General features: G+C 42.1%; 1 protein-coding gene and 1 long non-coding RNA gene across 3 annotated transcripts in view; one reads left to right on the forward strand and one right to left on the reverse strand.

Moving 5' to 3' along the window:
- Positions 1-14127, reverse strand: part of LOC133511072 (uncharacterized) — a 30606-nt gene that overhangs the window by 16133 nt on the left and 346 nt on the right. Inside the window, exon 2 of the long non-coding RNA XR_009797783.1 lies at positions 9503-9607. This is a non-coding gene — a long non-coding RNA (uncharacterized LOC133511072). The remainder of the gene's footprint in view (positions 1-9502; positions 9608-14127) is intronic.
- On the forward strand, positions 2111-14016 carry LOC133511070 (protein APCDD1-like). 2 transcript variants are annotated; one of them, XM_061839662.1, is made up of 5 exons: positions 2111-2447; positions 6547-6724; positions 6793-7318; positions 9060-9381; positions 10838-14016. In XM_061839662.1, the coding sequence occupies exons 1-5, from the start codon at positions 2408-2410 to the stop codon at positions 11281-11283; spliced, it is 1512 nt and encodes a 503-aa protein (XP_061695646.1). In that variant the 5' UTR covers positions 2111-2407; the 3' UTR covers positions 11284-14016. The 2 variants fall into 2 exon arrangements, with proteins under 2 accessions (XP_061695646.1, XP_061695647.1); XM_061839663.1 differs by lacking the exon at positions 2111-2447 and adding an exon at positions 3775-3841.

Genomic DNA, 14127 nt, shown 5'->3' on the forward strand with positions numbered 1-14127 from the left:
AAGAACACATGTAGTCTCGTTCCTGACCCTGGGAATTGAAAAGTCCTCGGGGGGTCGTCACATGACGCCAACGCAAAACAGACAGCTCGCGACGTGGGTTTCGTCAGGGACACGCAGTCACAAAGTCGTAAAGTTTGTCGGCCTCGGCAAAAGCGACGAATGCGGAGCGTTTCTCGTTTGAACGAGAAAAAAAATGTTACGTAAAATTGCCTTTGATTGGTCACGGAAAGCTCGCTGAAGAACTGAACGTTTATCAAAACACGTATGTTGCATTCAGACCACAGCAAGGTTTTCATCAAAAATGCCCACCCCACCCCCATAAAAAACCATCACAGGATGATGTTTTTCGCGTTGTTTCCGGAGTTATCACGGTGACTTGGTAGCAAAATGAAACAGTCGCACAAAGAGGGTGCAGCGATGCTGCGACTGCAGGGGTCAACACACAAGAACAAGACTCCCACTTTGGTCCCCTTCCGGCCTCCTCCTTGCAAATCCCATCAGGGTGTTTGTTCGCATCCCAGTTTTTTTTTCCTCTCACTCTCTTTCCGGGGACCTGAAAGAGGAGGAAAAAGTGGACGGGGGCGAGAGAGGAAGGCGGGCGGAGGGTGAGGGGGGGGGGGGACGCAGCCACTGTGGAGTCCGGATTAGAGGAGAAAGAGGGCACAGTGGACCGCTTCAAAGCCCCAAATAATAGCAAGCAAAATTCATTAGTAGGGAAGATTAGGATTATCCAGATCAAGACGGGAGCACATTTTTTTTTTTTTGTATTTGCTCGGAATTCCCGTTGGGAACATAAATGCAATCGTAGAAAGCAGTGCCACAGAGAAATGGGGGAAAAGTTATGAAAATAAAAGCAAGGAAGAAAATATAGTTATTGCTACCACTTCAATTAAGTGGATGTTTGGAGAGGGGAAGAAATTTTATTTAAATAAAAATGTGATTGGATGAAAATATTTTTTTCTGAAAAAAAAAGTTGTTTTATAAAAAATTAAGTGGTGATTTTACTTTAAAATTGCCATTTATGGAGAAAAAAATATAATTTGTAATTTAAGTTATTACATATGTATGTTGTATTATTAATTATAAATTAATACAAAAAAATTACTGTAAAAATAATTTCTACCAAATAGATTTTTTCTTATCAAAAATATTGTAGTTGTATTTTTTAAGGATAAAAATCTGTATTTTAATGGAATATTTGTAATTTGTGCTGTAAACATTGTCATTTTATAATGAAAAAAATATTTAATATGTTGGATGAACATTTTTGGGAGAGTTTAAAAATATATATATTAAATGTAAAGATTTTTTTTCAGAAAAAAAAATCTGACGTCAACGGAAAAAAATGTTCTCGTTTCAAGGAGAACATTTTACTTGGGGGAATAATGATGCCTTTTTTTTTAGAAAAAAAATGTATTTTTAGAGAATAAAAAGGTCAAAGCAAGAAAAAAACTACAGGGAAAAAAATTCTGAAAAAATTACTTCAAATTTGTAAAATTATGTAGCAGTTCAAAAAATTGAAAAAGAAAGTAACATTTTAAAAGATAGTTTTCAGAAGAAAGTAATTTTACAAGGTGAAAAGTTAATTTTGAACTTGGAAAAAAATTGTGAAAATTGTGAAAATCTATCCCATCCATCCATCCATCCATCCATTTTTTCATATCCTCACAATGGTCACGGAGCCTAATTATGAGAATAAAGTCATATTATTTTTGTAACAGCTGTAGTCCATCCATCGTCCAAGTCGCCGATCCTCACAAGGGTTGCGGGACCGCCGGCGCCTATCCCAGCTAACATTGGGCTAAAGGCAGACTACACCGCCAGGCAGTCACAGGGCACATATTGACCACGTGGTTGAGCAAGGATTGATCCCACGCTACTACTGCCCTCCCGGACGAGATTTTCATACTAGATTTTATAAAATATCAATATGGGGTTGGGGGGGGGCAAACAAAGTTTCTGCCTGCTAATGTGCGTCTGTCGCTTTGCATCTGCTTTTCACGTGGAGGAAACACCCACAAGGCTTTCCGCGCCCATGAGGAATGCAGGCGGGCTGCGGCTCAACTCACTCGCTCGCTCCATCTCCGACACCAAAGACTTTGCACAGCTCAGCACGTCGCGACGTGCAGCCTCTCCTCTCCTTTCCTCTCAGGAAACTTTACTTGCATTATTTTAATTAAAAAAAAAAAAACAAGGAACATCCTAGTTGTATTCCAGCACCTTCTTCACGTGTGGAACCATCATGTGATTTTATTTTTGCATCTGTTTTTTTTTTGTTTGTTTTTTTTTACCACCTGGAAAGAAGCAAACGGAGCTGGTGGGAAGGCGAAAAAAGAAAAAAAAAAAGCAGAAAAGAGTTGATCCCCCCCCCAAAAAAAAAGTGGAACAAGTTGCTTCTGGACAAGGAATGGACTCGGCTTTACTTTTCATCATCTCCGCCTGTTTAGGTAAACCAACACTGTGTGTGTCACTTCACAGATCAAAATGATAGATAGATAGATAGATAGATAGATAGATAGATAGATAGATAGATAGATAGATAGATAGATAGATAGATAGATAGATAGATAGATAGATAGATAGATAGATAGATAGATAGATAGATAATAGATAGATAGATAGATAGATATAGATAGATAGATAGATAGATAGATAGATAGATAGATAGATAGATAGATAGATAGATCTTGGTTTTATATGCAATATATAATACACTTTATTTGAATGGTCTTCTAGCAATGCCAATAAAATGAAGATGTTTTTATATTTTTCAAAAGAATTTATTTCAGTAGGGAAAATGTTTTTTTTTTCCTTACAACAATAAATGTATACGTTTAGGGACATTATGAGTATTTTAGAAAAAAGGTTTTCTTGTTAAAAAAAAAAATGTAAGCTCGTAAGAAGAAAGTTTTTTGTATTTTTGAAGAAAATGCCAAATATTATTATATATTCATATTTTTAATGTATAAAATTAAAATACAAATATTTTTTCTGTAATTTTACAAGTGTACATTTGTCAATTTTTCAGAAATCACAAAAAAAAAAAATAGTAACACGTTGTTATTTTAGATCAAAGGTCACCAATATGGTCCCCGTGAGCAGGAGCAGTGTGTGGGCCCATTTTATTATTATTATTTTTTTTGGTGCTCACTGGTGATGGGACATTGTGATTTCCTAGGAATGCTCCAGAAGTGATCGATTGAAAATGTAAACACCGGGAGAAATTTAAAGAAACGGGACTTTGACCGTTCTTGATGGAGCTGTTGTTGTGCCCATTGTTCTCTCATCACTTTTGATTTTTATTTCCTTCAAGCGTTGAATATTAATAATTCCTAGCCCGAGTGAGAAATCGTCAATATGATCAGTTTTTGCAGTCATCTACATTATTGGTTATTAACAATAGCATCTAAAGAAAGGTATTTTGAGCAAATTCAGACTGACAAATGAATTGTACCACATAAAAACCTTCGCTGCTGGGATATGTTTTGAAATATGTACAAATCTATGTTGCCCGGATGAGGTATTTTGTGGCGGTTTCAAAAGAAGCGAGCACCTGTTGGATTGGTGGCCTCATGAAAGTTTTTTTTTGGGAGGAAGGGGGGAGGGTCCTGGGGCGGGGGGATCCGCTAGTGATGTGGGACGTTTGAAGTCAATAAAAAAATGTCGCTGGGGGCAGTCTGAACGTGAGCGGCAGTGCATTGTGGGACTTTTCCACTTAAAGATGAAAGAAGACTTTGTTGTGGTGGGGTGGGGGCGTGAGGGGAGTCGAAGAAGAAGTGTCTTCTGCTCGAACTCGACTCGATGACGGATGTGCGGCCAATGAGAGAAGAGAGTCGATCATGTGAGGAAGGAAGCACACGTGAAATATTATCTTTTCTCTTTCAGGGCCTCCATCACTCACTCCTCAGTGTGATGAACACTTTTTCGAGGAAAACACGCTACTTCTTTTTTTTTTTGGTGGGGGGGGGGGGGGACGCTCGGAGGTCAGGCAGTGCCGCGATGCCTTCAAGGACACCGCATAATGGAAAGCGTGGACAAAACAAACTCGGGTCGGCTTGCCCCGATACGCTCAAATTAGGATATTTGTTTGAGCAGAACATCGAAATAAATTGATTCTTAATAGTCGGGATTTTCTTTTTCATGTGCTCCTTTTATGACGTGTCATATTTTTACAAGGAGTCACAGTCATTAGTTTTATAAGACTATGGTTAGATTTATAAAGTGGGGAGAAAAGAATATTTCAGAGATAGATTTACATTTTATGAGGACCATGTTTTGGGGGAATTTTTGTTTGACAAGAATAAAACCATCACTTTGATGTTTTTTTTTTTTAAACAATAAAACAGTTGTAGTCTTATGAGAGTAGCTTTTTTGGGGTGGGGGGGTTGTGTAACTTAAGAAAAAAGTTGTAATTTTCATTTTTTTAAAGAAAAGGCTTCATTGTAAGAGAATACTCTTAAAATTGGCTAAAAATATTTTTGAGGAAAAGATCATTTTCTTTAGATTAAAAGTCTTCATTTTTAGAGGGTGAACTTATAATTGTGTGGAAATTTTGTTTGTTTTTTGTAAAGAAAGAAGGTCATCTTAGAAGAGTAAAGTTGAAATTTTTGAAAATATTTTTGGGAGCAAAAAAAAAAAACATTTTATCAGGAAAAAAAGCGAGATTTTTTATAAAAAAAAATAAATAAATTCAGAACTAACTCGGAAAATATTTGTAATTGTAAGGAAAAAAATACACTTTCTTTTGAATAAAAGCCATGATTTTAAAACAAGTTATACAACTATTTTTGGAGAAAAAGTAATTTTTTAACAAAGTCTTTCAAAGTTATTTTATAAGAATATAATGGTCTGAATTTTCAGAGTAAATTACTTTTGAGAAAAGAGCTGCGAATCAACGAATCAAAGTTACAATCCATATAAAAGTAATTGTATGGCTAAAGTTTTAGGAAAAAAGGGACATTTTTCAAGAAAAATACTTCAATGAAAATAAAGTTGTATTTCGTTAAAGAAAGAGACACTAAAATATGAATATACGTCGGTTTTTAGAAAAGACGGAACATTTTCAAGTTGCGCATTTGTGTTGTGTCGGGTCGCGTCATGTCGGCTCGACTGCCGCGTTGACGTTAGCTCGGCAGTGGAGCTGGCAGTGCTGCGTGTGCTTTGTAAGTTGTGGGAGTCTTGCGGGCGCTTTGATTTAGAGAAAGACCTTCAGAGCGCTCGGAGCCAAGTCAAATGATTGCTCGACTGTGCTGGGACACCCGATGACTCCGCTAAGCTCAGAGAGAAATTAAAGCTGCGCCGTGCACTTTTTAATCATGACCTCCTATTGGGCTTTTTCTGGTTTTTCATACCTCTCATCTCATCTCATCTCATACCATGTTTGGACTTTGTGCTCTTGCACATTGTAATGCTAGCATACGTAGCTAACTAGCCTTAAAACGCAAGGATGAGGGTGTTTGTGTCAAACATAAGAGTAATGCTAACATGTAGCCACGTAGCATTGTCACGTGAGGATCGAAGTGTGGGGTAACAGATTTTGAAGGATTCTTCGAAGTTAGCGAGAACCTAAAACCTGATGTTACTCAATCCTAACATGTAGCCAGTTCAAGCTAGCAGAAGGCTAAGGCTAGCAACATGTGTCCCGGAAGGTTCCATTCTCCCATGCAAAAAAGGGTTAACATGACTTTTAGAGGAACTTTTAAGGTTTCTTAGGAATGTTTCAAAATCTTTCTGCTGTGGTGAACTTTTATTTTTACATTTACTTGTTATTCTGTTTTAGTTCTTTGTACACAAAATGAACTCCGAACTCAACAACTTCCCCATTATTCCAAACCCTAAAAGTAAGATCCCCCAATTTCTAAGCCCAATGTAACGCAATACCACCACCCTAAAAATCTAACCTAAAACCCTTGAACTAACCCTTCAATTATTCAAAACCTTACACAACATAAAACTGTCAAAAAGTCCCAATCTGAAGACTATCACTGATAAAACGACGCTAACTTATAACCAGTAACACTAAAACTAGCACTAACCTCTCCTCTTAAACCTAAAAACTAACACCTAACACTAAAACTACATCAAACTTAACTGCTAACCCGAACACGTGAACGCAACCTAATCAGTGCAAAACTATTTAACACCCAACACTAAAAAACATTTGAAATTTCAAACAACTCATAACCCTAAAATTAACCCAAAACACCACCTCGTCCCCACTTTCCCAAGACTGTCTGAAGTCGAACCTTTAACTTACCCTTAACCCTAGAACCACCCTGAACACCAAACCTACAACACTAAGCCAACTTAACCATAAAACTACACTAAGTCTCTAACCAGCAACACAAATCATAAAATTCGACATTCACATTTTTAGTTCTAAGGGAGACCCTCGTTCTTTGAGCTAACCCCAACCCGTGACCCTAAAACTGGCCCTGACTCGCCTAAATCCAAACCCTAATACAACCTATAACCCTAAAAATAACCTTTGACTCAAACACCAAATGTAAGTCACAGCAGGTTGTGATGTTTTTGCTGGTTCTGCAGGTCTGTCAGCATGTTTCTCTGTGGAGGAGCGGTCCCGTCACCTCTTCTTGGAGAAAAGCTACGGCCACTCGGTCAAGGATTCCCACATGTGCCACCACATGCTGAAGCACCTTCACGACGGGGCCCGCATCACCGTGCAAATGCCCCCAAACGTGGAGGGTCACTGGGTGTCCACCAGGTCTGTCTTCCCAGGTTCTTACGCCATCTCACGGTTCTTCAGCCCCTGAACAATTTATTTCCTTTCAGCTGTGAGGTGAGACCCGGTCCCGAGTTCCTGACGCGCTCCTACCGCTTCCACGCCAACAACACCTTCCAGGCGCACCAGTTCTACTATGAGGACAACCACTGCACAAGGCCCACCTACACCCTGCTGGTCCGCGGACGCCTCCGCCTCCGCCAGGCCTCCTGGATCATTCGGGGCGGCACCGAGGCAGAGTACCACCTCCACCGGGTCCAGATCACGTGCCACGGGGCCGGCGTGGCCGAAGAGCTGAGCCAGAGGCTGAACCGGAGCTGCGAGGGGGCCGTCAGGGGCCCCTGGGAACCCGACGTCCCCTACGAGCTGTGGAGCGAGGAGGGCGGTTACAACTGCTCCAGGGAGCTCAACTTCGCCATGCACGAGCTGCAACTGCTCCGGGTGGAGAAGCAATACACACACCACAACCCGGACCACCTGGTAGAGGAGCTCTTCCTCGGGGACGTCCACACGGACCCCGCCCAGAGGCTCTACTACAAGCCCTCCAGTTACCAGACGCCCCTGCAGAACGCCAAGGTCGGTTCACGCAGTTCACCGTGCCAGTTGCGATTTGGTCTCTTTTATTTTTTAGAATGGGTTCTTATTTTTTATTAATTTTTGGGTGATTTCCATTTTCCCCTCGTACGAATAAGCCGTTTTTGATCCCGTTTGCTACATTTTCCCGAATGTCGTTTTTGATAGCAAATCACCTCAAATGCAATTTTAATAATATCTAAAACAAAGTCATTCAAAATGGAAGGAAACAATGTCAAAATTGACCCACTACCCCAAAAAATAAAAAATGAAACATACTTTCTTTTTTTGAGGCCGGGGGGCTGATTTTGAATATATATATATATTCATATATATATATATATATACATATTTTTTTTCCCCTTTTCTGGCTGATGACTTTTCAAGTTCCCTCGTTTTTTGTGACATTTCTGTAAATTCTTTAATTATTCACTGACTCTCTTTAAGATATAGATTAAATATTTCCATTTGTTTTGTTTTCAGATTTTTTTTCATTTTTGTGGGTTGTTTCTTCTATTTAATGTTTCTTCTTTTTTTTTAGTCTTATACTTTCTAAGTTGGTTAGATTTAGTTTTCAAAGCTGTTTCCCTGTTTTTTCACATTATAATTAATTATAATATTGGAGTGATGTTGTTTCCTGCACTTTTATGTCTGATTCCTTCATGAGGCGAACGCTGAGTAAACTAGTAAAGGGTTGGCCTCACAGTTCTGAGGACCCAGGTTCGATCCTGGCCCCGCCTGTGTGGAGTTTACATGTTCTCCCCGTGCCTGCATGGATGGGTTTTCTCCGGGCACTCCGGTTTCCTCCCACATCCCCAAAACATGCAACATTAATTGGACACTCTAAATTGCCCATAGGTTTGATTGCTAGTGCGACTCTTTGTCTCCATGTGCCCTGCGAATGGCTGGCAACCACGTCAGGGTGTAACCCGCCTCCTGCCCCTTGACAGCTGGGGTAGGCTCCAGCACTCCCGGCGAACTTCGTGAGGATAAGCGGCAAAGAAAATGGATGAATGGATTCCTTCATGTTTGAATCTCGTCAGCTTCTAAACGGTCGGCATAGACAACGAGCCCAGTCCTCAGGCTGGAATTGGTCGTTCACCACGAGATGTGCGCTTGAGAACGTCGCCTACAACTCAAATATCGTGGGAAACCCCCTGCCCCCCCCCCCTCCCACCCCCACCCCAAAGGCAGAAGAGTCCTGCCAAAACGTGGCCTCCCTCCCACTTTATTTGCTCGATTGAAACGTTCACCACAAAGCGATGCTGAAACCGCCGCTTTGTCCTTTTGGGCAAATGAGAAGACCTACCCCCCCCCCCCGTTTGTACTGCAACAAGATTCACGAGCAATGTTCCTTGTTTTGAAGGACAACAAATCTTGTGGAAGTCCTCCTCGGGGAGGCATCCTTTCCTTTTCCAACACTCTGTTGTTCAACAGCTCCCAAAACACGCACCCTCCGAGTGGAACGCCCCAAAAAGTGGTGCAATTAAGTTATTCTGGAAAAATCCCCCTCATAAGTCAGGAAAAATCAAACCACGATTAATTCAATACAGGGGTGCCTTGACATACGAGTTGTACTCAAAATGCTCAAATCGCAAATCATCTTTCCTCATTGAAATGAATGCAAGCGCTATTGATCCGTTCCAGTCCAGACTTCAATTTTTAAATTGTTTGATTTTTTTTCCTTTTTCTCATGAATTGACCCCGCTGAATGCCATCACTCGACCGCACGTCGTCGTTTCAGAACCACGCGCACGGCTGCATCGCCTGCCGCATCATCTACCGCTCGGACGAGTTCCACCCGCCAATCCTGCCCCCGCGCGCCGACCTGGCGGTGGGCCTGTACGGCCAGTGGGCGAGCCAGCGGTGCGAGGTGCGCCCCGAGGTGCTCTTCCTCACCCGCCACTTCCTGTTCCACGACAACAACCACACGTGGGAGGGCTACTACTACCACTTCTCCGACCCGGTGTGCAAACACCCCACCTTCACCATCTACGCCCGAGGACGGTACTCGCGAGGCCTGCACTCCACCCGCGTGATGGGCGGCACCGACTTCGTCTTCAAAGGTGACCGAACGATTTTGCCCCGGAGGGCGTCGTCATTTATCATCAGGGCTCATTCTTGGTCCCTCGCGGTGAAGATTTAGAATCAAAGTCAAAGTTCAAAGCAAAGTTTAAAAAGAAATACCTTGAATTTTCCCGCAACGTTTCATCTTCTTCCTTTTAAACTTGGGGGACGTGTAGAAGGCAAACTCGCTCGCTTGTTGCGTTATTAGCGCCGATTAATACCGACCTGAAGAAGATAGTAACACAAAAGTCAAAGTTAACCAGCGACATGGTCCAACGCGGACTTGCTCCAAGTTATACGCCTTAAATTGTTGGTCTTTATGAGCGTTATCCACGATCATTTTGTCAATGTGACCTAATATGATGATGCAATATCAAATGAACCCTTATTCACTAAATATTTTTGGAGCTACAGAACTTTAAAGCTTTAGTCGTCAAAAATAGAAATGCTACCAAGTACATTGAGTCATACCTCAAATTAAAGGCCTCGATGCGGCCTGTTCAGATCTGTAATTATTTTTGTCAATATGATTTAATACGATCACATAATAACCCTCAAAACATTCTTACTAAATGCGGAAATCAAACGAGATATGTAGATTCTCTCTCTTTGTTACAAAGTACATTAAAAATGGGAAATTTATTGCTTTGCATGAACAGTGCATCCAGTAGGTCATGTAATATGTACACTATTTTGGTAATAATATGTTAAATTCTCTCTCATTTAACAGTGTTTTGAGAAGATATTTATCGACAATTACGAATTTTCAGGCTCTGGCGGGTTTGAGCGAGTTCCGACGGGGGGCCGCGAGCCAAGCTTCCAGGCGGCGGAGGCCGTTAGTTAGCCGAAGAACTCCGGGGGGTTTTGTTTACGCACTTATGTCCCGCGCGTAGGCCTCCGAGTAGTCAGACTCCGTGTCATTCCGCCCAAAGGACCATCCCGAATATTCAACATTAATTAAAGCCACAGGTTCAAATCCGTATTGAAGTATTCCTCCGTCTTCCCGATGAACCGATATTGCTATTCCTTCATCAGATGAGGATAAATCCGAGAAATCGGCGCTGGGCATAATGGTGTCCCATGTAATCGGGCGTTTGGAACGGCACAGTACACGTCACATCCACGCACGTAGGTCATGTGACTCGCAAAAATGGCAGCGCCCCTGAAAATTGTCAATAAAAATCTTCTCAAAACAATATTAAATGAGAGAGGATTTAACTTCATATTGTCAAAATACGGTACATATTACATGACCTATTGGATACACTGTTGATGCAAACCACTGGATTTCCCCTTTAAGTAATACAAATAGGACTGATAGGACGATAGAATACCTCAAAAACTTGCGAAGGGACTCAAATCAGCACACGATTACTCAACATACTCCTCCAAACTTGGACCCTACAGTATTTAGCCCTGGAAGGTCATATCACTAAACGCATCTTTCTTGCGCAGTCAACCACATGAGAGTGACACCCATGGACTTCGCCACCACGTCGCTGCTCAACGTGTTCAGCGGCGACGAGTGCGGCGCCGAGCGCTCCTGGCAGCTGGGCGTGGAGCAGGACGTGACGGCCACCAACGGCTGCGTGGCCCTGGGCATCCGCCTGCCGCACACCGAGTACGAGCTCTTCCGCATGGAGCGCGACGCCAACGGCCGCTACCTGCTTTACAACGGCCAGCGGCCCAGCGACGGCTCCAGCCCGGACCACCCGGACAAGCGGGCCACGTCCTACCAGCTGCCCCTGGTGCGCTGCTCGGCCAGCAGCCAGGGAGCGGGCCGAGGTCAGGTCGGGGACGACACGGCCCTGCGGCTCAGTAACGGCGGCGGGGGAGGCCGCAGAACCCGCGTAACGGCGGTGCTTGTTACGCTCATGCTAAAAACACTGTTGTTGCGTTAGCCACCACAATGAAGACTTGGGAAATGCTACAAAACTTGCCTGAGGAGGTCATTACTGGACCCTTCATGGTACAATCGTGTACATTGTACCTTACGGGCCACGAAACGGACTCAAGCGGAGGTACCTAGCAGGCTAAAGGAGGGAAAAGCAGCCAGGAGCCAAAGACTTGTCCCCTAGACAAAAAAAACTGCACTTTAGTTGGAAAAACCCAAAGATGGACTACGATGTTGAAATGATGTGATACGGCCATGTTTTTTGTTTCGTTTTTTTTTTTTTTCGTTCTAGATAAGAGGAAGGGGGCCAGAACTAAAAAAAAAAACAGTTCAGGAGATTGGGTGGAGTTTCAGGATGCACTTAAATACACTTATAACCTTTACAGGAGAACCTCGAAAGTTTTTTTCATGGCTAATCAACATGAGGAATGAGACAACGTCTGGGTGAGTGATGTCAGAGTATATGCAACGGCACAAACCAATGAGAGGTCCTTTCTAGTCTGACCTAGATTTGCTTCTTTTACACCGCTTCAAGTCTGGTCCTCAAGGGAGGCCCTTATTTTTCAGATGCAAATTAACTCCCCTCCTACGTCACGCCACGCATTTGTGTAAGGCTCGCTAAGTCCGGTCAATGGTGAAATCGTTGCACTCGTCACTACATAGACAACTTTGCTGCATTTGGTTCTTTGGATTTTGTCGTTTGGGGGAAGCAACTTTTGCACAAGGGTGTTGGCAGATTTGAAATGGATCAGTAGGTTGGGAGACAATCAGCGAGGTGTTTTGCCACTAACAATCGGTTGGTATGCAGGGCGGCCATTCACCAGTCGTGCCTGGCAACAACAGCGACCCAATGGACCTTTCCGACTGCCGATCTTAAGCTCCGCCCCCCTTAGCTACATTTTCCATGGCCCACAAGCTTCCAAAATGGTGACTGAACAAAACAGGTTTGAAGTGGATTCTCTATCACAGATTCCAGATAATATTGCGGTATGTTTTTTGGCCAAATGCGTCACTTGTCCAAGAGAGTTCTACAGAGAGGTCTCAACTATTTCACGCAAGGATATGTACACGGAATTAAGATTTTGGACGGAGCAGGACGCAATGTCAAGAGTTACAGCGAAATGTTGGCGATCGATGCAAAAAAGTTTGACGCCTCACAAACTTCATATTGAAATCCAACAGGATAAAATAGTGGAATCGTACTGCGCATGTAAAGCAGGGTGAGTACTTTTTACTTAGAAAGATCACGAGTCATATCATTGGTGTCTTTAGAAGTGAGTTAGGTTCAATTTTCTACAAGTGCATTGAAACAATGGTGATTAACTCAGTCAGTACCGTCCTAACCAGATGAAAAAGTTTGACTTGGCTCATAATGGAACCCAATGCTCTGTCTTAAAAGTCTGATGAGATACAAATAAGCCTTAATCCATCGTAGACACTTCGTCAACTGTGTTTTAAGCTTTGGAAAATGAATCAAGCGGGCCCATTGTAACCTAGCAGGATATCGTTCATCAGAATTGCGCGTTCCCAAAGCGCATCTGAGGACCATTTTCTCCGTAACATTAACTTTTCCAAGCGCACGCTACTGACAAGCAGCATTGCTTGTGGGACAATACGGCGAGAGGGGGGTGTCAAGCCAGGGGTTAAGACAATGCGGCTATCTGATTGGCTATTAACGTACGAGTGATTGACAGCTCGGAATGGTCCGTTGTGACCCGAGTCCAAGGGACGCATCCGCCAGAGACAAATAGGGAGACTCGACACTCAAAGATTTTGAACTGAAGAAGCCTTTTTTTTTCCATTTCATGTAAAACGAGGGGAGTCAAGGTGGCTCAATTCAACTTTTTCGGAGGACTGTGACATGGAAGACTGGAAAATCTACTGACAATTTGACTATTCCTGATATTGTGAACGTGCACGTTCAAGTGTTCAGTGCGTCAGTACTTTTTGCATAACTTGTTGTTCTCCAACAAGTACTTCAACGTGACAAAACTTGTTTGAAAGGACATCCCCTTCTTTGCTTTTCTGTTCTTCTTATTCTATCCTTGGTGGTCACTTTTTTCTGGGAACATCCAATTTCAAACCTCGCAATAGTGAGTTACTGTTAATCAACTCGTTTGGTATCACAATGTCAAAATGTGAATATCATGACCAAAAAGTTTGAATACCAATTCTAATTTGAACCAGGAAATTTGACGGTCGGTGCATGGATAAAACACCTGATGTGAGGCGTTTTGACGTCCAGGATCTTTGCTGGAGAGCAGCAACTTGTGCAAGATGTAATTACCCAGTGAACAATAAAAATTGAGACGGTCAAATTAACTTCACCTGTATAGGTTCTAGTCCATCTTAAGTTCATCAAGAAATTTCAGCCAAAAACAAAATGCCCCGATTTTTTTTTTTTTACATTACATGCAATGCGTATGTGTAGAATTTTTCTAAAGTTTGTTGTTAGTTTTTTTAAGAATTGGGCAGCATAGCGAAAAGATAGTTAGCATGTAGAGTTTTTAGTTTTGAGGTTCTGGGTTGAAATCTCAACGCTATGGATATTTTTTATTTTGTTTGGAAATACATGGTGGTCCAGATCCAATGCTCTAGTGGGGCCATATACGGTCCATGTAAGATATGTTTCCCGCCCCGGGTTTTATGGTGACTTTTTTTTTTTTAATGTAATGAAACACAAAAGTCAGTTTTGTCTTGAATTGACAATTGCACTTACTGTAACATGTATGTTATCAAGACAGCAGGGTCAATAAATACTGTAATGATATGTGGATTTGATTAATGTGGTTATCTACAATTTTAGATTAAATTAGATTTTCTTTTAAATTATAGTTGATTTATCGAACAC

This window comes from Syngnathoides biaculeatus, chromosome 13 (assembly GCF_019802595.1).
Source record: "Syngnathoides biaculeatus isolate LvHL_M chromosome 13, ASM1980259v1, whole genome shotgun sequence".
NCBI lineage: Eukaryota > Metazoa > Chordata > Actinopteri > Syngnathiformes > Syngnathidae > Syngnathoides > Syngnathoides biaculeatus.

What these genes read in the sequence shown, in the direction of transcription:
- LOC133511070 (XM_061839662.1), top strand. Translation starts at nt 2,408, where the DNA reads ATGGACTCGGCTTTACTTTTCATCATCTCCGCCTGTTTAG. An exon ending in GGTCACTGGGTGTCCACCAG is followed by an intron (nt 6,725 to 6,792) that starts GTCTGTCTTCCC and finishes ATTTCCTTTCAG; the next exon opens with CTGTGAGGTGAGACCCGGTC. An exon ending in CACCGACTTCGTCTTCAAAG is followed by an intron (nt 9,382 to 10,837) that starts GTGACCGAACGA and finishes TTTCTTGCGCAG; the next exon opens with TCAACCACATGAGAGTGACA.